The sequence below is a fragment of the Curcuma longa genome, chromosome 11 (genome assembly GCF_044706935.1).
Source record: "Curcuma longa cultivar G26 ecotype Majalengka, Jawa Barat chromosome 11, ITB_CL_G26_1.1, whole genome shotgun sequence".
NCBI classification, from domain to species: domain Eukaryota; kingdom Viridiplantae; phylum Streptophyta; class Magnoliopsida; order Zingiberales; family Zingiberaceae; genus Curcuma; species Curcuma longa.
The window spans coordinates 7,793,217-7,817,133 of record NC_133871.1 but is presented as its reverse complement, the minus strand read 5'-3'; the positions used below and the strand labels follow the sequence as shown (position 1 = coordinate 7,817,133).

Genomic DNA, 23,917 nt, shown 5'->3' with positions numbered 1-23,917 from the left:
AGAGCATGACATAAGTATTTTTCAGATTTATTATGATGACTAATAAAAAAATTATGAAATCAGATCGATCATCTTCGAAATTAATCGATTGAAGAATTGATGAATATCTCTATTATAAAAAAAATTACTTTCCACTCTTTTGTAATACATGCTTAATGTTTAAACTTTTGGGCACATTTTTTTAGTTGGTTTTAGAGTTACGGGTGTGGGCTCGATATGGCTCTATACACTTGAGTTTATTAAGTTGGTCCCATTATGAGTCAATTACGAGTCAATCGACATGACAAACCGACTTTTTCCATCTAAATAAATATTTTGTCCGTGAGTCATCGTCTTTATTTGTGATTTTTTATCATCCTATCCGATCCTAGTTGGAAAAAAGAAAATACGTATTTCCACTGTCATAAAGAAACTCAAGAACTATTATTTATAAAAATTATATATATATATATAGAAAATATTTTTAACATTTTCTTAGAGGGCGCATCTAGAGTTTTGAAATTTTCAAAAAATACATCATACTTTTTTTTTTACCATAGAATGCACTTAATCTCAATACTATTTCTGTCAATAGTTGTAATACCGATTCATTTTTCTAAACATCCGATTTACAAAAGTCATGTTGGATCATTAAAATCAATATCATTTTGATATTGAATTTTAAAAATTACTATCAAAGTGATGCTAAACTTTCAAAATTAATATCATAGTATTTTGATTTCTCAAACTCTATAATACAATGATGTTGAATTTTGAAATTCAATATTAAAATGTTGATTTTGAAGGTGTTGATTGTGAAGATTTAATATCATTTTGATATTGATTTTTAAAATTCAACACTATTATATTATAGTTCAAAAAAATTAGACTACTATAATATTGATTTTGAAGATTTAGTGCTATTTTTGTGTTGATTTTGAAAGTTTAACATTATTTTAATATTGATTTTGAAAAATAAAATGCATACGAAATTAATGCGCATTAGTACTGAAGGTTTAACGCTCCTTGAGAAAATGAAGTAGGGATAGTACTGAAATTAGGTAGGCTCATTAGTAAAAAATAAAGTCTTTTAGAAATTTCAAATATGAAAATGTTGAAACATTTTATATAAAATACAATATTGTATTATTTTTTAAAAAACTATTTAATAGAAAAAAACATACGAAAATCCAGTAGTTCGAATCCCTAGAATTCCTGTTCATGCGCATTCCAACAAATCTGATAAATCCAGCTCAATCTTCGTCCTGGCTGGTCGAGAAGTCGTCCCATCTCCAGTTGTTCTCCCGCACAAATCAGAGAAGAGATCGCACATGGACCGGCCGAAGCAGGCCTCTGCAGCGCCCATGGCGACCCAGTCGCCATCGCCCGCCGAGAACCCATCTGTGCCAGGTGATCCTTTGTCGTAGCTTCTCCCGTCCATACTTCGATCTCTTATTTCTGTATATTAGATTATCGATCGGTCTCAGTTCGTCCTCGGTTTTCTGTTCAGGGCACTTTGCTAGTTTACGTTTTTGTTTGATTTGATGGTGGGCTCGCGACTGTGTTTGATAGTTTAGGGGTTTGTGCTTGTCTTTGTGGATCGGTAATCAATAATCTGTGGGAACATGGAGCCTCAGAGTTGATCTATCGTCGCAGCTGGTTTCCATGGAGCAGCGGGTATAAATTTCTCTGGAGTTAGGATAGAAATTTATTGGAAGAATCTATTTAGTTCATATTACTTTGATTGATAGCTCAACTAACTTCAACTTCGCACGAATTCCTCTATATACGCTGGTGAAAGAGAACACTTAGTCGAATTGGTTTTGATAGCACTAGTTATTACCGCGCTTCACATTTATCCATTTTTATCATTAGAATGGTCACTGTTTGTATTCGTATAAGATTCTTTGCCATAGTGGACGGTTGGCTATTGGTCAAAATCCACATGCCCAGAATGGAAGAGCAGGCCAAGTCCTTGGTATATGTTATCTCATTAAAATATGTGCATCCTACTTAATTATGGTGGAGTTTTACATGGTAAGCATTCTTCTGCAGAAACATAAGGTATCTTGTCATATGGGATTGGTGTCCTTGTTTCTAGATGTCATGGCACGCATAATTGAGAAGACCAAATCATTAATTTTGTAGGTCCGACTTAGTCTTAAAATACTTTAGTCTAAATCAAAGAGTTGGTGGAGCTTCCAACTCTTTCATGGTACTAAAATTTGGGCGTCAATATTACACCCAAATACACCTTATAAATTTATGCATTACAACATTAGGATACTATAACAATCGCAAGCCATATAAAACATGTAGACATTAAAAGCATAATCAAGGATAGTATCGTTATCTAAAACATAACACTTATATTCTTTGTGCAGGATCTGAAACACAAATACCAACCAATGGGGGTACAGATGCCAAGATTGATGCTGACAATGATATTTCAGAAACCCCAGCATTGAGAGAAGACCAAGTGCAGAATGCTGTTAAGTTTTTATCACACCCAAAAGTCAAAAGTTCCCCAGTTGTGCATAGGCGTTCCTTTCTAGAAAAGAAAGGCTTAACCAAGGAGGAAATAGATGAAGCCTTCCGGCGTGTGCCTGTAAGATTTTGATAACCTTCTTATGTATTAGAAATTGGGTATTCGCAAATTTGTTATAGTTTAATATATGTTTCTTGTTGAATGACCTTGGTATTGTATTATGTTGTTTCTGATGTAAAATTGGATGTTCATCTCTTACAGGATCCATCATCCAGTGCCACAAATGGACAAGTTTACGCTACAAACCCTGGTAATATATTGCAATGTGTGGCTGGTGCATCAGATGAATGATTATTCATGCTCAAGCAATGAAAAATAACAAGTTTCCTTAATTGTTTTAGCATTGTCGTTAATTATGTACACAAAAAATTTCTGAATTTATGCAATTAAAATTGAAAGTTGGAAGATGCAAACCATTTTACTGTGCTGCATGAGATGCTCTGTAACATAATCAGCAGTTCTATTTCTGTTTGTTAATTATCTATGTTGAACTTTTAATATACAAGTGATTGCATTGCTTCTTAATTTTATTTGTTTATAATACTGCTTTTTTTCATTGCATGTTTCTACAAATTCATTTCACTAATTATACATTTAATAACACTTGTGGCACAATCCAGAAGATTCAATTCTTTATATGATTCTTCTTTCCTTTGTAAAGCTTAGTGGTAATTTGTAATTAATCATTACTAATGTTTAATATGTGCAATGACTAATTACCTTGTACGCCAAAGAGCTTTCAATTTCAAGTGTTTAATATACATTAATTGCTACAGTATCACAGCAAAAAACACCTAACACCTTGCAACGCCAAGATCCAGTACAAACTCCTCAACCAGCAGGTCCGCCCATCACTCTTGTTGCCACATCTCCAGCCCAACAGACAAGAAGGTATCACTGGTCCCATGCACTTGTTGCAGCTGGGCTGCTTGCTGGATCAGGTTTCGGTAGTGCTGTTCTTGTCAAGGTACTCTTGTTGTTTTATATCCTTATGCCTAATGAATATTATATAAAATGTAGAACTAATCTCTCTTAAATTTCTTCATTCATTATTTATTAGAACTTTGCTTGTATGTGTTTTATTTTCTTTTATAGAATGTGGTAATTCCTCGGTTGAAAGCATGGATAAAGAAAGTTGTGGAAGAAGAAAAAGAATCTGAGGAGGATATTTTGAGTTCTAAACTTGCTGAAGAAGCATCAGAAGCTGCAAAAGCAGCAGCTGCATCTGCTGCTGTTGTTGCTAAAGCAAGTCAAGAATTGATAGACTCCAAAAATGAAGGTTTACTAATTTACTCTTATTTTAAATATTTTACACATTGTTTCTTATTGTCCTCTTTGATTTTTTTTTTCTTCCATTAGAGAGAAAGTTCTTTGAGGCTTTCATGGGAGCACTAGATGTTCAAGTTAAGGAAATGAAATCCATGGGTGATGCTATTCGTAGAATGGAAAGCACAAGGGACGTCAGATTCTCTGAAGACAACCTTGTACAAGAGAATATCATGCATACAACTGGGAATGGTGAGTTTAAAAGAATTTGTTCCTGTAGTCTCGTGTTTCTGGCTGATTTCTGTCAAATGATTTGTGTCCGGTAGTTGAAGTTATAGAGGATTTTGAATTTGTTATATGGAACTGTTCCTTGAATAATCATTTCTTAGTGATTTGTCACCCATGGTAATAGTTAATTGATAATAATAGATTTGCACAAAATTAAACTGAATGACTTGTTGATGGTTTAGTACATCACATCTAGCTCACTGGTCATTTGTCTGCTCAGCAGATCTTTGTAAACTAGATTTCACAGAACTAAACTGAATGATTTATTGACAGTTCAATACAACATATCTAGCTCACAAGGTCATTTGTCTACTCAGCAAATCTGTGTAAAATATTTTCTGGGGGAAATTTTCAAGGGTAAATAGATTATTTATATGGTTGTGATACTAAAATATTTTCTAGTCATTCCTTTTGACTAAACGTTGTATCTGGCATCGGTTGGATTCTCTCCTCGCAGCCTCTGATTATTCATCCTCCACAGGATCAGGTTCGTTGGTAGTGAATGTAGATATGCATTATATTTCTTCACGCATATATGTCTGAGTGTGTGCTAAGCATATTTATTTCCCATTACCTTCAATTCCCTATATAAATATATATGCACGTTATGTCCACACGTATCTGCTTGTGCTAGAATCTCAAGACCCCAATATGGAAGGCAATGATTTGTCAGTAATATTGTCGTTCTGTTATTCACAATTCATCTTGTCTAACTGTAGCAAAGTAAATGATTGATTATACTGTTTTTTTTTAATAAAAAAATGTATTAAATGCAATCTCGATGACACTCATTGTGGGATGACCTTCAGGTACAGCTAACAACACATGGAGAACATCTCAGGTCAAACACTCGTATGCCAGTCTTATTTTCACCCTTAGTTTTTTAATGCTTAGAAAGTTATGTTTGTCACTTGACTTTCATCATGCAATTTTGGACTTTGCTTACAACAGAGTGCCAATGATCCTGTTGCCCACAGATTACTCATTCATCCATTTTTTAACCTTTTCAGCATGTTAAAGTTAACAGCCCACTGAATACCAACTATGGAGCAGGTTATTTTCAATAAATTTCCATATTTTTTGTAGTCTGTTAATATTTTGAAGCCATTCTCACTTATCCTATGGTGACTGATAGTGAGGTCTTCACCACCACCTGTGTCTGTGTTAAGTGAATCTTTATCTGCAGCCAACAGGAACTCATACACTGAGGTATGCAGTTTTACTGTGATTGCATATTCATGTAGTTCCAAGTAAGCTTCACCATTTAAGAATGGACTAAACGAAGGGAATTTTAGATTTTATATAATCATCGTGTGCCATTTGAGCTAAAATGAAAATTTGATGAAATTATGATATCAGAAAGTATTTCATGTGTTGATTAGTTAGAGAAAAAAAAAACGAGTACAAAAAATTAGTGTAGTATCGATATGATGTCAAGATGGATGTGTGGGGGCATGCAAGAAATACACAGTGCTACCACAGAGCAAGTGGGTGTTACCTGATAAAATGATAAAAATAAATATTGAATATGAACCTCTTTGAAAGTTAATAAGTTCCCACAACTAGATGAGTTGGATTTATTAGATTGAAGGTGTAAGATCAAAGAAAACTCTAGTTAATGGAAGAAAAAATTGATGCAAGAGATTTGAATTATTACTGATATGGCGTTGCATCAAATTCAACAGAGGGATAAAATTCATAAAGTCAATCCCAGATAGTTTGAAGTAACATAGCTCAATGACATCGACTGACTAGGATTAATCTGAGACAATGCGGGAACCAAATTCAACAGAGGGATAAAATTCATAAAGTCAATCCCAGATAGTTTGAAGTAACACAGCTCAACGACATCAACTGACTAGGATTAATCTGAGAAAATGTGGGAACCTTTCTCCTTTTTCTCAATTGTCTCTATCATCATGTAATAAGAGGTTCCCTTTTAGAAATCATGTTGGTTCAGGATTATGTTTATGTTGAAGTTAAAATATTGTACGTTTCGATCTTTTGTTTGCTATCATTGAATTGAACCTGTGTAGCCATGGCGTTCACCCCTTTGCTTCTAAGCGTGGCCAAGTTCCATGATAAGAACTGAAACAGAGAAGAAGAAGAGAGAAGGAGAAAGAAGAGAGTCGGAGTCCAATCGATCGAGTTTGAGTTCATGGCGATGGCAAATCGGCGAGGTCTGTCCCTGAAATCGATGCTGCTCTGCCTCGTGTCCATGGCTCTGGTCCACAACACGATCGTCGTCGCCGGCCAAGACCTGAAGTGCGAGCCGTCATGCACCACTCCGCCGCCTCCGCCTCCGCCCTCCCCGCCGCCTCCCTCGCCGCCGCTCTGTCCGCCGCCCCCGGCGCCGCGGGCGCCCTGCCCCTGGTGCTACAAGCCGCCGCCGCCGCCGCAGCCGCCGCTGTGCTTCAAGTGCAACACTCCGGGGTTCCTGTACCCAGACGACCCGGAATACCTGCTGTCGGCCGTTCGCCGGAGCTCCGACTCCCGGAGGTGGGCCGCGGCCGGCGGACTGCTGATGGTGTTGGCGGTGGCGTTTTAGAGATTTCAGCAGTTATCTACCAGTTTCTTTCAACGTCAATTGTCTCTCTGAAATTAAATGTTCAATCTCAGTTCCTCTCCTCCACGAAATGAATTCAAGAACAAAAAATTGTCAAATTTTCACCTTTTTCTCTCTCAAAATCTGTTTTTCTTTTTTTTCATCTATGAAAGTGTAATTGTCTAAATTAGAATTGATGGCAACGAAAGCCGCAGAGAATGGGCATCCCTTGAAGTTGTTTTTCTTGCGAGCACAAACGAAAGGATAGAATGTGACGTGACGTGAGGAATCTTCCATTCCTTTACATATCAATTAAAATATGGAGAAAAAGAAGAAGAAAAAACTTTTTAATTGTTTCCATCAACGATCAATTTTCTTAAAACATATTGTTCATCGTCCACACGGCAAGACCTTGGACGTTAACGTTCCACCAACCATGAGCACCAGCCTAACTCCCTCACCTTCATCGCTCGCGTAGGACACTACCTTCCAAGTTAGGTTAATGGACTAATCACCTACTGCCATCCTTTAATCATCGCTTCCCACTTTTTAAGCTCGTGGGGTAGCATGGTGCTATGGTAGGATATTCAGGATATCACCCAGATACCCGTAATTCAATCAGTTACTACGATGTATTTATAAGAATTTTTCTTCAAATAGGGAGTGTAATCAAAGGATACTGGACGTTTAGACTGACCGCTGTGTATACTTTCCGATTTATTCTGGTGATCAATGGGGAAACTTTCGGGCCGGACTGATTCCCTTAAGGATAGTCAATGAAGCTAATTGAGATTTATTTTTTTTCGATGGAGCATGATGCAAGAGTAAAGTATTTCCAGGACAAATAAGAGCATCACATTTCATATCACATCTAAACAAGTATTTATCTACATGGGGATTATCACATAAGTATCTAATTTATTGACCGATAAAAAAAATTTATGACTTTAATCGAAGAATTGAAAATCTCCATTATAAAAAAAATTACTTTCCACTCTTTTGTAATACATGCTTAATGTTTAAATTTTTGGGCACATTTTTTTAGGTGGTTTAGAGTTAAGGGTGTGGGCTCGATATGGCTCTATACACTTGAGTTTATTAAGTTGGTCCCATTATGAGTCAATTATGAGTCAATCGACATGACAAACCGACTTTTTCCATCTAAATAAATATTTTGTCCGTGAGTCATCATCTTTTATGATTTTTTATCATCGTATCCTATGGATAGTTGGAAAAAGGAAAATACGTATTTCCACTGTCATAAAGAAACTTAAGAACTATTATTTATAAAAATTATATATATATATATATAGAAAATATTTTTAACATTTTCTTAGAGGGTGCATCTAGAGTTTTGAAAATTTCAAAATACATCATACTTTTTTTTTTTTACCATAGAGTGCACTTAATTTCAATACTACTTCTATAGTTGTAACACCAATTCATTTTTCTAAACATTTTATTTACAAAAGTCATGTTGGATCATTAAAATCAATATCATTTTGGTATTGAAATTTAAAAATTACTATTAAAGTGACGTTAAACTTTCAAAATTAATATTACAGTGTTTTGATTTCTCAAACTTTATAATACAATGATATTAAACTTTGAAATTCAATATTAAAATGTTGATTGTGAAGATTTAATATCATTTTGATATTGATTTTTAAAATTCAACTCAACAGTATTGTATTATAATTTAAAAAATTAGAATACTTTATGTGTCTATCATGCTGATTTTTCATGAATAAAGTCTTTTAAAAATTTTAAATATGAAAATGTCGAAACATTTTATATAAAATACAATATTGTATTATTTTAAAAAAAATATTTAATAGAAAAAAAACATACGAAAATCTAGTAGTTCGAATCCCTAGAATTCTTGTTAATGCGCATTCCAACAAATCTGATAAATCCAGCTCAATCTTCGTCCTTGCTGGTCGAGAAGTCGTCCCATCTCCAGTTGTTCTCCCGCACAAATCAGAGAAGAGATCGCACATGGACCGGCCGAAGCAGGCCTCTGCAGCGCCCATGGCGACCCAGTCGCCATCGCCCGCCGAGAACCCATCTGTGCCAGGTGATCCTTTGTCGTAGCTTCTCGCATCCGTACTTCGATCTCTTATTTCTGTATATTAGATTATCGATCGGTCTCAGTTCGTTCTCGGTTTTTCTGTTCAGGGCACTTTGCTAGTTTACGTTTTTGTTTGATTTGATGGTGGGCTCGCGACTGTGTTTGATAGTTTAGGGTTTTGTGCTTGTCTTTGTGGATCGGTAATCAATAATCTGTGGGAGTTGATCTATCGTCGCAGCAGGTTTCCGTGGAGCAGCGGGTATAAATTTCTCTGGAGTTAGGATAGGAAGTTCTGTATCGCCAAATTTATTGGAAGAATCTATTTAGTTCATATTACTTTGATTGATAGCTCAACTAACTTCAACTTCGCACGAATTCCTCTATATACGCTGGTGAAAGAGAACACTTAGTCGAATTGGTTTTGATAGCACTAGTTATTACCGCGCTTCACATTTATCCATTTTTATCATTAGAATGGTCACTGTTTGTATTCGTATAAGATTCTTTGCCATAGTGGACGGTTGGCTACTGGTCAAAATCCACATGCCCAGAATGGAAGAGCAGGCCAAGTCCTTGGTATATGTTATCTCATAAAAATATGTGCATCCTACTTAATTATGGTGGAGTTTTACATGGTAAGCATTCTTCTGCAGAAACATAAGGTATCTTGTCATATGGGATTGGTGTCCTTGTTTCTAGATGTCATGGCACGCATAATTGAGAAGACCAAATCATTAATTTTGTAGGTCCGACTTAGTCTTAAAATACTTTAGTCTAAATCAAAGAGTTGGTGGAGCTTCCAACTCTTTCATGGTACTAAAATTTGGGCGTCAATATTACACCCAAATACACCTTATAAATTTATGCATTACAACATTAGGATACTATAACAATCGCAATCCATATAAAACATGTAGACATTAAAAGCATAATCAAGGATAGTATCGTTATCTAAAACATAACACTTATATTCTTTCTGCAGGATCTGAAACACAAATACCAACCAATGGGGGTACAGATGCCAAGATTGATGCTGACAATGATATTTCAGAAACACCAGTATTGAGAGAAGACCAAGTGCAGATTGCTGTTAAGTTTTTATCACACCCAAATGTCAGAAGTTCCCCAGTTGTGCATAGGCGTTCCTTTCTAGAAAAGAAAGGCTTAACCAAGGAGGAAATAGATGAAGCCTTCCGGCGTGTGCCTGTAAGATTTTCATAACCTTCTTATGTATTAGAAATTGGGTATTTGCAAGTTTGTTATAGTTTAATATATGTTTCTTCTTTAATGACCTTGGTATTGTATTATGTTGTTTCTGATGTAAAATTGGATGTTCATCTCTTACAGGATCCATCATCCAGTGCCACAAATGGACAAGTTTACGCTACAAACCCTGGTAATATATTGCAATGTGTGGCTGGTGCGTCAGATGAATGATTATTCATGCTCAAGCAATGAAAAATAACAAAGTTTCCTTAATTGTTTTAGCATTGCCGTTAATTATGTACACAAAAAATTTATGAATTTTTGCAATTAAAATTGAAAGTTGGAAGATGCAAACCATTTTACTGTGCTGCATGAGATGCTCTGTAACATAATCAGCAGTTCTATTTCTGTTTGTTAATTATCTATGTTGAACTTTTAGTATACAAGTGATTGCATTGCTTCTTAATTTTATTTGTTTATAATACTGCTTTTTTTCATTGCATGTTTCTACAAAATTCATTTCACTAATTATACATTTAATAACACTTGTGGCACAACCCAGAAGATTCAATTCTTTATATGATTCTTCTTTCCTTTGTAAAGCTTAGTGGTAATTTGTAATTAATCATTACTAATGTTTAATATGTGCAATGACTAATTACCTTGTACGCCAAAGAGCTTTCAATTTCAAGTGTTTAATATACATTAATTGCTACAGTATCACAGCAAAAAACACCAAACACTGTGCAACGCCAAGATCCAGTACAAACTCCTCAACCAGCAGGTCCGCCCATCACTCTTGTTGCCACATCTCCAGCCCAACAGACAAGAAGGTATCACTGGTCCCATGCACTTGTTGCAGCTGGGCTGCTTGCTGGATCAGGTTTCGGTAGTGCTGTTCTTGTCAAGGTACTCTTGTTGTTTTATATCCTTATGCCTAATAAATATTATATAAAATGTAGAACTAATCTCTCTTAAATTTCTTCATTCATTATTTATTAGAATTTTTCTTGTATGTGTTTTATTTTCTTTTATAGAATGTGGTAATTCCTCGGTTGAAAGCATGGATAAAGAAAGTTGTGGAAGAAGAAAAAGAATCTGAGGAGGATATTTTGAGTTCTAAACTTGCTGAAGAAGCATCAGAAGCTGCGAAAGCAGCAGCTGCATCTGCTGCTGTTGTTGCTAAAGCAAGTCAAGAATTGATAGACTCCAAAAATGAAGGTTTACTAATTTACTCTTATTTTAAATATTTTACACATTGTTTCTTATTGTCCTCTTTGATTTTTTTTTTCTTCCATTAGAGAGAAAGTTCTTTGAGGCTTTCATGGGAGCACTAGATGTTCAAGTTAAGGAAATGAAATCCATGGGTGATGCTATTCGTAGAATGGAAAGCACAAGGGACGTCAGATTCTCTGAAGACAACCTTGTACAAGAGAATATCATGCATACAACTGGGAATGGTGAGTTTAAAAGAATTTGTTCCTGTAGTCTCGTGTTTCTGGCTGATTTCTGTCAAATGATTTGTGTCCGGTAGTTGAAGTTATAGAGGATTTTGAATTTGTTATATGGAACTGTTCATTGAATAATCATTTCTTAGTGATTTGTCACCCATGGTAATAGTTAATTGATAATAATAGATTTGCACAAAATTAAACTGAATGACTTGTTGACGGTTTAGTACATCACATCTAGCTCACTGGTCATTTGTCTGCTCAGCAGATCTTTGTAAACTAGATTTCACAGAACTAAACTGAATGATTTATTGACAGTTCAATACAACATATCTAGCTCACTATGGTCATTTTTCTACTCAGCAAATCTGTGTAAAATATTTTCTGGGGGAAATTTTCAAGGGTGAATAGATTATTTATATGGTTGTGATACTAAAAATATTTTCTAGTCATTCCTTTTGACTAAACGTTGTATCTGGCATCGGTTTGGATTCTCTCCTTGCAGCCTCTGATTATTCATCCTCCACAGGATCAGGTTCGTTGGTAGCGAATGTAGATATGCATTATATTTCTACACGCATATATGTCTGAGTGTGTGCTAAGTATGTTTATTTCCCATTACCTTTAATTCCCTATATAAATATATATACACATTATGTCCACACGTATCTGCTTGTGCTAGAATCTCAAGACCCCAATATGGAAGGCAATGATTTGTCAGTAATATTGTCGTTCTGTTATTCACAATTCATCTTGTCTAACTGTAGCAAAGTAAATGATTGATTATACTGTTTTTTTTTAATAAAAAAATGTATTAAATGCAATCTCGATGACACTCATTGTGGGATGACCTTCAGGTACAGCTAACAACACATGGAGAACATCTCAGGTCAAACACTCGTATGCCAGTCTTATTTTCACCCTTAGTTTTTTAATGCTTAGAAAGTTATGTTTGTCACTTGACTTTCATCATGCAATTTTGGACTTTGCTTACAACAGAGTGCCAATGATCCTGTTGCCCACAGATTACTCATTCATCCATTTTTTAACCTTTTCAGCATGTTAAAGTTAACAGCCCACTGAATACCAACTATGGAGCAGGTTATTTTCAATAAATTTCCATATTTTGTGTAGTCTGTTAAATATTTTGAAGCCATTCTCACTTATCCTATGGTGACTGATAGTGAGGTCTTCACCACCGCCTGTGTCTGTGTTAAGCGAATCTTTATCTGCAGCCAACAGGAACTCATACACTGAGGTATGCAGTTTTACTGTGATTGCATATTCATGTAGTTCCAAGTAAGCTTCACCATTTAAGAATGGACTAAACGAAGGGAATTTTAGATTTTATATAATCATCGTGTGCCATTTGAGCTAAAATGAAAATTTGATGAAATTATGATATGATTTATCATAAAGTATTTCATGTGTTGATTAGTTAGAAAAAAAACGAGTACAAAAAATTAGTGTAGTATAGATATGATGTCAAGATGGATGTGTGGGGGCATGAAAGAAATAGACACTGCTACCACAGAGCAAGTGGGTGTTACCTGATAAAATGATAAAAATAAATATTGAATATGAACCTCTTTAAAAGTTAATAAGTTCCCACAACTAGATGAGTTGGATTTATTAGATTGAAGGTGTAAGATCACAGAAAACTCTAGTTAATGGAATAAAAAATTGACTTAAGAGATTTGAATTATTACTGATATGGCCTTGCATCAAATTCAACAGAGGGATAAAATTCATAAAGTCAATCCCAGATAGTTTGAAGTAACACAGCTCAACGACATCAACTGACTAGGATTAATCTGAGAAAATGTGGGAACCTTTCTCCTTTTTCTCAATTGTCTCAATCATCATGTAATAAGAGGTTCCCTTTTAGAAATCATGTTGGTTCAGGATTATGTTTATGTTGAAGTTAAAATATTGTACGTTTTGACCTTATTTCTTTTGTTTGCTATCATTGAATTGAACCTGTGTAATTGCCCTTTGTTGCATTTTTGGTATATCCTTATGCTAATTGAAGCCTGTTTACAGCCATGGGAGGTTGCTCGTTCAGCTCAGCAGAGACCTAGCTTTTCCCTGCCTCACGAAACAAGTGAAGATCGATTGAGTTCCAGAGTAGATGATAACTATGGGCTTCCACCTGCTAGGAATGGGAATGGCTATGATATATCAGAGCCCTGGTGGTCAAAGAAAAATGTGAAAATTACTGAAATAGAAACTGAAGAGCAGCAAAAACAGTTACTCTATGGTAGTGAATCTAACGAAAGGCCAAAGCAGCGGGGATGGGTTCCACCTCAACCACCAGCCATTGTGATGCCAGGAGCTGCAGATGCCATTCGACGTCCAAAACCACTTGCTCAGAAGCAGCCAACTGGAGATGCACAGTCAGTTGCAAGTTCAGACGATGGGAAGGAAGGAGAAATGAGAGTTCCAGACTCTGTTGCGGAGGCAGAGAACTTGGATGCTATTCCTGTTGGTTCCTCCAGACAGAGTGGAATACAAGAAGAAAGTGCAACTTCTCTCGAGGTTAGCTGAGAGATAGAAAGTTGCAAAAGTTCGTCAAACAAAGGAAACAAAACTCTGATATTCATAGCTGTTCATATCCTCATTCCATATGCATCGGATGACAATGAAGCTGGTCTGAGCTCGTTCGATGTTGGTTTATAGCTATTGCTATTGAGGACATTCCCAACACTACATATTACATGGTAAAATCATGTTAAACGAAATGGGACTCGAATCCTTTATCCGATGTGCTTAATAAACGCGTACCCTATTATCTTTATTAATGTTTAATGCCTATGTTTGACTTGATAATTCCCGGAAAAGACGCAATCTTTTGTGTTGGATAAATTTTGTTAGTAGCTCTTTTTTTTTTCTTTTATTATCTCTATTCTACAGGTATGATAAATTGCTCTACAGTGTTCTGGAACAAGGTTGTGAGCATGCCATTTGGGAGGTCAGGTTCTAGCTCTCGTCTGGCTTTGGTGAGGTTAGGCTTGCTACTTGCGGCTGGCGCCCGCACCCTCCCCCATTCCCGTGTCATGATCCACCAGCCATCGGGTGTGGTCTCCGGCCAGGCCACTAACATTGCCATCCATGCCAATGAGATCCGTGAGCGCCTCTACGAAATCTACGGCCGCCACACGGGTAGAAAATGGATAGAAACTCACAGGGAGGAGCCTTTCCACTGCAACTCCATCTGAACCCTATCAGAAGAGGCCAAGATTGCTCTGTAACAAACCTTGATGTCTGGCGTAGAGAATTAAAATGAAACAGAATGCAACTTAGAGAAAAACTCAAAGTTGGAGTTTGTTTGGCATAATCCTCCTTTTAAAATGGACCTTTTTACTAAAGTTTTTCAAATTCAAATTCTTACTAATGGAGTTATGAAACAATTGCTTTTTTTTTTTGTGTCTGGCTTGCTCCTTCCTTTCCTTCCAAACTGTAAATTGCATTTTCCCAAGGAAATGTAATAGTCCTAAAAACTAGAAACCCTTGCTATAATTTGACGGCTAAAACATGAAATCTTTCATGATCATTCCTTTGGCCCCTTATTCCTTGAGTGTTAGAAGATCCTTTTGAATTTCGTGTTTGAATTCGTTCATCCGCAATTAGGACTCCTCTCTATCTTCTCTTTCATTTTATTGAAAATAAATTGGTTTTACCAAATCACATCTCTTTTTAATATTTCTATGACTTGGCATATATGTGTGCACGATGCATATACTCCATTAAGACTAAACTTGATTTTAGCGGAATTTTAGGTACTATTTGTCATTCGTACATCACTAGTTGATTACTTCACTCATTATTCCTGATCACGGTCTACTTATAGAATTATTAAACTTATTAATAAAGATAATATTAATAATATTAAACTTTTATTGATTTTATGCTGGGTTCGCGAGGCAAAAACTTCCTCATGCGGATCTTTTTCTTGGCCGTCTTTTTACTCTTTTACCAGCCAAGAAATTTGTTACAATTTTTCTTCAAAGGAAGGCAAAAACCTCCTCTTTTTTTTCCTGAGGACAAGTTGTGACTCACATGATGATGATGATGACTGATCAATAAAAAGCAGTTTGGTATCAAAATTTTTATGGATATGGAATTTTTATAAAAAATATTACAATTTATTATATGTAGTTTTATTTTGTATGTGATAAAAAATTATTTTCACGACACAAATCTCTTACAATGTGACTCAATTACTCAAATCTTTTACAATACAGATTAAGACGGTATATAATAGATTCAATATGATCCTATTCTTCTTTGAGACTTTGGGCATGCATTAGGCTGTCCTTTTATTAATCATAATCACTGATCAAATGAGAAGAAAAGATCTTCTATATACAAACCATAACCAGTATTAGTTACAATTGTGAAAGTTGACATGCAAAGCAACAGAAGCAACTATGAATATCATAATTCTATTACACATTTACATAATAATGTAAAGAAAGAAATACAAAAAAAAAAGGGTTCCTGGCCAGCGTTTCTAACATGGAATGAAAATATACAAGTAGCTCAAGTACTGCAATTTTACTAGGGGAAACACTGCAGTAAGGACATCAAAAATCTAGTGCCTTCTTTTAAACTTATACTAGGATACTTGGTTCTCTGATCCAGATTATATACAGCGAGGAAACGACATTCTGGTTATGATTCTGAATCTCTCAGAAGTAGACTTGCGTATTTTGATTCCGTAGGAAGATCCATACAGGAACTTTACATATATGAAAAGAATGACAAACTATACCAACATTGGTTTTCTCGCATTTACATGATCAAACTTACACGTGAACAATGAAACACAGTTGTATGCATACAGATGATTTCTTGGTAATTGCATGAAGAATTGGGCATCAATATTGCGCCAAAGATGGCGATGAGGAAAAAGTGGAAAATTTGTGAGGACTTCAATGTCAATGTATCAGAAATGATCCATCCGAAGTTTACTCTTCGTGACCAGTAAAGCTGTTTCTATAGGTTATCAAGTAGGATGCGAGATAAATCTTTAGCGTATACTACAATTGTTTCTTCCAAGATGGTTCAACCACTGGAACTTCTCTTTCCCTTTTCCTCTTATAAGTTGCTCGAATGCGATCCTTGTCAATTTCACCAAACATACTCTGTATGTGCTCCCGTTTTCTCATTGATTGTTTATCCACTGATGCCCCATTATGCTTAGCAGCAGCAGTTGGAATATCAGTACCAGTCTTATGGCACTGAGGTCCCTTTCTACACTCCAAATAAATCTGTTTTTTCTCAGAACTTGAGAAGGAAGCTTGGATATGACAATCTGAATCAGTGTGTTTATGGCTGTTAAGATCAGCATCAGAACCTTGACTTGAACTGTTACTGGAGATGCATGTTGTTCTTAAAACAGAATCAGGACTGCTTGAGAGCTGCTTCTCGTTGATTGCTATAGGAGCTCGTACCGGCTGCCCAACTGAAGTTCCAGAGGATTTTCGATTGCATTGCAAAAATTGACACATTTCCTGAATTGCCCCTGCAAGTCACACATACATCAGGAACAACAGTTATAATTATAAAGACCAAAGGTTAGTTAAAGTGCAAGATTAGCTAACCTTCTAATTGGCGAGGGATAATATCAAATTCATGCCACCAAACATAACCCCTTTCTGAAGGAAGCTTTATATTATGGAGCTTGGCAGCAAGAAAAAGGGAACCGGCTGCTATATAGTGGGGCTTATATTGCACGTAAAATGTTGTCCAAAGCCTATGCATATTATTAAGAGTAATGAGACCACTACCACTACACAAATGAAAAGATAACAGGAGTTGAGATAGTACGAAGTTGCATACCAGTCGTTCACTAGGTTCCATGCAGTTTGCCTAACTTCTCTTTGAGTAATCCCAAGTTTCTTCAGAGCTTCGAGAAGTGGCTTGTAAGGATGAAGCACATTGAAATCAAATCGAATTGTTGATAGAAGCACTCTTTCCCCAATCAAAATAAGATCCTTTTGTTTCTGGAAGGTAGCCTTTAACAGAAAAAAACAAATTAGTGCTTTGGCAACTGTAATAATATATACTAATACTGGCACTACCTTACAGGACTGATCCATCAGTTTTCAACCAGGATTTGAATCCATGTTCAGAAGTTTATCATACCTTTTCACGAATTCTCCCTGCAGCACTAGGATCACTTTTATGCATCGTCTCATATGCCATGACGACAATCTTGTCCAAACGACATGGTGTCTCTTCTACTTTGGAGGCAAGAAACATGCATGCAGTTGCAACAGTCTGCAGTAATGCCCACAACAGATCATGAAGATAAAAAAACCTGAAAAGAAACTTTATAAAGAATACAAAATTACAAATCAAAGTAGTTTAAAAAGTAAACAGATGAAAATCTATAACCTTCAGTATCATTATCACTGGACAAGCGCCACAAAGGTAAAAAAAAACAAAGGTGCTACTAAACAGGTCCATATGTTGTCAAATCCCATAAGGTTAAAATTTTGCAGGGCAACATATAATATATTGTTTACTTACACAGAATTTTATTATAAAGATGGAGCCATCAAGCTTGTCATATTTCTCTACATTGTGAGAAATCTGCTTTGCAAATAAGGTAACTTGATTCCAAAAGCCAACATCAGCAATATAGCAAAGTGTTTAGCGTAGCAAACAAGTTTTTTATCCTCGTAATCTGCAAAAGGCTTTCAGACAGGACAACTAAACCAAAGACCAACCGAATACTTGGTATATAGTCCTGGAAAAGGTCAATATCTGATAGAAATAAAAGAAAGATAAGATTTTAGTGATATAATAATAGTTTAGTAAGTAAAATGTCAGAAGATTTCAACAATCAAATATTAGTACGTGAAGTGTTAGCCTATATTCAAGATACCTGTGGTGTTGTAGTAAAACGTTAGTCCATGATTCAAGATACCCGTGGTGTTGTACATGATTATTGATTCACAAAAAGGATTTTCAGCCATCTATGCTCGGTCAAGAAATATTCTCCCAACTAATAACAAGGATTGCATGCCAACTATTTGGAATCAGCTTCATGGACCTTATCTAGTCACTGAGCTCTACAAATGGTCATATCATATCATTAGTTTGCAGGTCAATAAAATCTAAATAATAAATGATCAATCTACAAGACTTTTACAGTTCAAATTTTCTTGTATGTATCCTCTTTTCCTCCTGTAAACATTTTCTTCAAGGTGCATGGAATTCTTCAAGCCATAACCAACTCTCTGGAAGATGTACTAACTAACCATATGCCTAGATGTTAGAGCAAAATTGAGAAGAATAAAAAAAATAGGTTCTTCCTTGGATATGTTTAGGGGATCTGGCAGGGAAACAATAGAACTTCAACCGCCAATAGATGAAAGACAAGGACTTTTAAAGTGGCCAACCCAAGGTTTAAAATCTTGAGCCATGCCGTGATTGTGTTTCAATTTCTGATCAGAACAATACAATGGTTTTAGTAGTGTACTATGTCATGCTAAAACAATACAACGGTTTTAGTACAGTATCGTGTTGTATCAATACAATTTTATTATTTATTTAATTGAATTATTGACAATAATATTATTAACTCATTATAAATTGTGACCAACATTCAAACTTATGAGTTGTGTCAGTCGACCAACAAGGGCAGGAGTTACCATTTCACTTGCCAACCAACACACGAGACTTCGGCACTGGAGCGGCGACACGTAGTGGAAACACTGTAGCCCCAAAGTTACAACGGAAACAAGAGGGAGAAAAGAGAGACTAAGGTAATAAAGGGAAAAGCTACCATGGAGAGAGAGGCAGATGGAAAGTGACTATGGTGGCAGCAAGCGAGGGGAATCTGAGAAAGGGAGAGGACCAACGTAGAGAGAGGAACCAAGGAAAGGAGTATGCGGAGAGAGAAAACAGCAAAATTGAAAATAATTTTTACCTATGCTGGATCCACACATTTAGAGCTAGATCTCATCACGAGATGTCAACGAGGAAAGGTACAACTAAATACGCGACATCATCCTCATCATCGAGATGTTTCTCGAGACATACAGAAAAGGTAAAATTAAATATCAAAAACATTATTAATAGTATTCTATTAATTAGTAATAATGCTACATGTTAATAATATTTTCATTAATGTACCATTATAATTAATTATATTTATTCATACAAATTACTACAGATATTATTAATATGAATATCAAATCATATTAGTGGTATTGCTTTATCAATAAGGAAAAAGCAATTAATATTATTCAGAATAAGTGAATATTTATTTATTAGTAATTTTGTTAATGTTATAAATCATACAGATTTATATGATTTTATTAGTAATGTCAAATTACATAATTCATAATTTTTAACGATAATATTCATTGATATTAATTTATTTATGATAACATTAATAAAATATAAATGCAACATAAACTGAAATGACATGAGTAATCAAACCTGCCAATCATTCTCTGCATGGGATTGATGGAGATAGAAGCGATGACAATATACAATTGCTGTTGCAGTGGTGACTTGTGGTCTGCAAAAGTCGATATTATCAAGGTCATACTGTGTAGCAAACATGGGAATGCCGAACAATAATGTATAACTATAGATGGAAATAATCTCCAAACAAAAGGAATTAGAGAAAGTCTAAATGCAGAGGTACATTTAAGAATGCAAAAAAAAATCACACAAGCCTACACACATATACAACAGTTACTGTTACTTAATCTGCTAGGTTGCAATTAAACAAGGTAGAAAATGTTTTCATACGGACATAAAGAATTTTATACTTGAATAGCGGGAAATCATTGAAAATATTAATAAGCACGTATAGAACCACTAGATAGTCTGGATGAACCATCGAAGTTAATGGTGAATAACTGATTAAGAATTGTTTAAAATCAACTAAATATTTGTAAACTGGTGAGACAGATTCTCACAGTACCAATACTAACATGTTATACAATTATCAAAATTTTTAACAGTTAATAGTTAGTATGAGATGCAAAGTTACTCAATGCAAGTGTATAAGTCTAGGATGGTAAGAAAAGCCAAGTCTTGAATTCACAAGTGTAATAAGCAGAAAATAAAATTAGTAACACATACTTGAGAGTAGGACACAGTTAATATATCATACAAAGAACAGACAAGGAGATAAGAGAAAGAACGCACAAGCGAAGCTTGATGCCAATATCCCTAAGGAATGAACAGTAGAACATTCGTAGTTGTGATTCCTTCATCCGATCAATGCCATCTTTCCTTGAGGGAGAGTTCTTTTCTATCTCTTCCTTACTAAAATACCAACTTGACCTGTACATGTGGTGCAATTCGTCTTCTGTATTTGAACCTCCATTTACTATTCCTCGATCTAAAGAGCCCCCAACGGGCTCTCCCATTTTCTTGATTTTGCTTTCAATCTGAATTATTACAGTAATCTATGCTCTGAAATTTCTTATCCTTCTAGTTGATTGAAATCTTTGCTTGCTTGAAGGACCACTATCACACGCCAACTTCCTGTAACATATACACTAAATAAATCAGCAGAGGTAGCACCAGCTAAGAAATGGAGGGAGACAATTGATTAATCACATATTAATAACTACTTCCTCGTGGGAACTAAAGAATATTTTCTCCATGACTAAACAAGTGGAATGATAGCATGGCATATCACATCAGATTAAGATAAGTTGGACGATAGCATGGCATATCACTTCAAATGGAGATAAGTTGGATGATAGCATGGCCTACTTCCTGGCTGACACTAAATCAGAACTTAACAGGACAGAAAGACAGATTATGTGGCACAGCAAAGTATACCAACCAACTTTTTTTAGCACATGAAGAGAAAAGGTTGAGATGCTTTACAAACAGAAACAATAAAAAAATTGTAAGTTAATGCCCTAGGAGAAAAACAAGACAATAGTTGAAAAGCATTGTTGAAGTTCATTGAACTGTGACTCATTCGAATAATCAAAATCCAATAGCCCAGGGCACATCAATAACATGAACTAACTATAAATGTTTAACACCGAGAAAAAAGTCTCATTTCAGGGTTGGTCAATGTGGACTCAGGTGGGTAACTTGGCATAATGCTACATATGATAATGAGCAAAGGATGTTTATGCTATTTGCTAATGCTGATAGTCAGCTGTATAGAGAAATTAAAATTCAACTCTACAGTTCATTATCTCCAAAACTGTACACCAACAATTCATGGAAAACATATCAGAGTAAACCATCATCATATTTTAATAAATGAAACTGAATGTTAGAAGACAAAAACATTAATTCAAGAATTACAATGAATTTATAATCAGACTGCATTGAAGCTCCCATGTTACGTGTAGCTCACCCTCAGTTTCAATATGCTCTCCTCTTTTTCCCTTTTGTTTTTGGTTCACAAGAAAAAACTAATAATTAATATACACAAGTAAAAGGCTCCATATCCGTGACGAAAAAAGAACAGCTGGAACTTTATCAAATGTTATTCCAGACTAAACCAAAGACAATTAAAAGAAACGAAATAGTTAATTAGTTTTCTATGTTTTCTACCATTGAGTTTCATCTTATCCTAGTTGATGTATCTTCAACCGGCGTAACGTTTAGAATCTGTTGAATGAGTAAAGCAGCAACCGAAACTCGAGAGACAAGAGAAATCCCTAAAAACAATTTTTTGACCCGTAACATCCACAATTCAGATAATTATGGATTCATGAATAGCAGACCTCGCCAAATAATCCAAATAGCAAAATCCGATCTCATCAAGACATCTACGATAATCAGATCGTCTAGTTACGGATAAAGAAGCGGCATGATCCAGAACCCTACCCTATCCTTTGATCAACGGGAAAAGAAAATCCCAAATTGAACCAAAAATAATCCACTTTGAATAAAGTGTTTTCCTAAAACTCTTAAAAAATTGCGAGAAAAGATCCAATATTGGGGAAAAAAAATTGAGGAATTACCTAGATTAAACGCGCACAGCTCGTCTTTCAATCGCCAACAAGAAAGAAGGAAAGGGCGCTAAGAAGAACGATCAAACAAACAAGGAAGCAAGAGAAGGATCGACGCGCACACAGGAAGCGAACCCTAAACTGTCCTTATATAAGAAAACAAAACGTCGAAATTTCCGTAAATCAGAAACCGTGTCGGGATCCTAATTTGGGCTTCCAGATGGGCACCCGGCCCATCTTAAAATCTAAATAATATATATATATATATAATTCAAGGTAAAATTTTTATTAAAAATAAATATAATGATATATATAAAAATTTTATATGTTAAAATATAAAAATTTAATCACATAGCCACTTACTTTCATCATCAATCATCTTCTTCAAAACTCAAACTACCAATTGGCCTAGCAAACTTAAAGTTAAAAATATAAGCTCGATCGATGAAGATCAAACTCTGACCCCATGCCAAGCCCTACTCTTCCAATGATCGCGTCTAGCCGCGAGGGGCATTCGAATGTGTCTAACCCTGGTTTGATGTTGGCCCTCAAATGATGATTGTAATTATGATGCCTTGATCACGGGGTCGGACCTTAACTAGCTAGTAAAGTAAGGGGATGTTTGTGGGTGGTAGAGAGGAAGGGCACTATACAGTCCAGTGAGTCATTGATTAGGGCATGTGCATGAAACCCTAAAAAGCCAGCAGGAGCTTTTAAAAGTAGTCATGCCGCTGACTGTGCACCATTAATCAATCCCTCTCTTTTGCTTAAATTTCGAGATCCATTAGTGATGGAGTTGACCATGGTTTTGTAGATGATGATGGTTTAGTGCATCATCTACAAAATGTTAATGTCTAATTAAGTTGCATTACTGTCTAAACATTAGTCAAGTCAATTGAGTAGTCTACTCTACATTTTTATCTTGTGGATAATTCATCTATATAAATAAACATGAATATTTCTAACAAATATTTTGTTTTTTTAAACAAAACAAAACTAATGATTAAGAAGTTTGATAAACAAAAATCCTAAATGCAATTTGTACATGGAAGAGTGTTTCAAAATGTGGTTTAGGTGTTGATGATGATTCCTTGCCAAGGTGTCCAACCAATCTCAACAATCCAATCTGAGTGGGGAACCAAACACAACTGATCCAAGATTTCTCCTTGTCAAATTTGTTGTTTTTTTTAATATAATTTTTGGATTTAGATATTCCATTTAATTTATGAATCTTCACAATAACAAGTGTGATAATGTCATTAAGAAATAAGGGAAAATGTTGGCCTTTATTCAATATCATTAATAATATTTAAATTATTAAATTCTTTTTGAACTTTTATACATTTTATTAATAAAAATTATATAAAATTTTTTATTTTAATATGTTCTTAAAATGGTATAGGTGTTGTCTATTCATCTTTGGATGTTTTATATATTTTTACAAGAAAGAGTAAAATAAAAATAGTAAAACTTTACAGGAGGTATTTTGAAAATAATTGAAGTACGCAGGAGTAAAATTACATTTGCGCTTATATATACACCGTCCTCTTCCTGAGTCTCTGACCTTTGTTGCAGGAGTTCTGCTATCTTCTTAGTGGCGAGGAC

At 35.3% G+C, this 23,917-nt stretch overlaps 3 protein-coding genes across 5 annotated transcripts; 2 read left to right on the top strand and 1 right to left on the bottom strand.

Moving 5' to 3' along the window:
- Positions 1–1,256: 1,256 nt before the first annotated feature.
- Positions 1,257–14,155, top strand: LOC141838844 (peroxisomal membrane protein PEX14-like). Of its 2 annotated transcripts, none has more exons than XM_074726438.1 (10): positions 1,257–1,389; positions 2,364–2,587; positions 2,729–2,777; positions 3,304–3,494; positions 3,623–3,806; positions 3,887–4,045; positions 4,891–4,922; positions 5,092–5,134; positions 5,217–5,290; positions 13,398–14,155. In XM_074726438.1, exons 1-10 carry the CDS (start codon positions 1,311–1,313, stop codon positions 13,899–13,901), a joined length of 1,539 nt encoding a protein of 512 aa, XP_074582539.1. In that variant the 5' UTR covers positions 1,257–1,310; the 3' UTR covers positions 13,902–14,155. The 2 variants fall into 2 exon arrangements, with proteins under 2 accessions (XP_074582539.1, XP_074582538.1); XM_074726437.1 differs by lacking the exons at positions 1,257–1,389; positions 2,364–2,587; positions 2,729–2,777; ... (4 more) ...; positions 5,092–5,134; positions 5,217–5,290 and adding exons at positions 8,517–8,703; positions 9,680–9,903; positions 10,045–10,093; ... (4 more) ...; positions 12,413–12,455; positions 12,539–12,612.
- On the top strand, positions 6,197–6,860 carry LOC141838846 (uncharacterized). Its single transcript, XM_074726439.1, has one exon. The coding sequence runs from the start codon at positions 6,240–6,242 to the stop codon at positions 6,627–6,629; it is 390 nt and encodes a 129-aa protein (XP_074582540.1). The 5' UTR covers positions 6,197–6,239; the 3' UTR covers positions 6,630–6,860.
- A 1,873-nt stretch (positions 14,156–16,028) lies between the features above and the next one.
- Positions 16,029–22,416, bottom strand: LOC141840585 (cyclin-T1-2-like). 2 transcript variants are annotated; one of them, XM_074728625.1, is made up of 7 exons: positions 22,325–22,416; positions 20,532–20,873; positions 19,812–19,893; positions 17,505–17,639; positions 17,199–17,374; positions 16,961–17,112; positions 16,029–16,881 (listed from the first exon to the last, which is right to left on the bottom strand). In XM_074728625.1, exons 2-7 carry the CDS (start codon positions 20,753–20,755, stop codon positions 16,397–16,399), a joined length of 1,254 nt encoding a protein of 417 aa, XP_074584726.1. In that variant the 5' UTR covers positions 20,756–20,873; positions 22,325–22,416; the 3' UTR covers positions 16,029–16,396. The 2 variants fall into 2 exon arrangements, with proteins under 2 accessions (XP_074584726.1, XP_074584727.1); XM_074728626.1 differs by lacking the exon at positions 22,325–22,416 and having other exon boundaries at positions 17,505–17,679; positions 20,532–20,670.
- Positions 22,417–23,917: the final 1,501 nt, after the last annotated feature.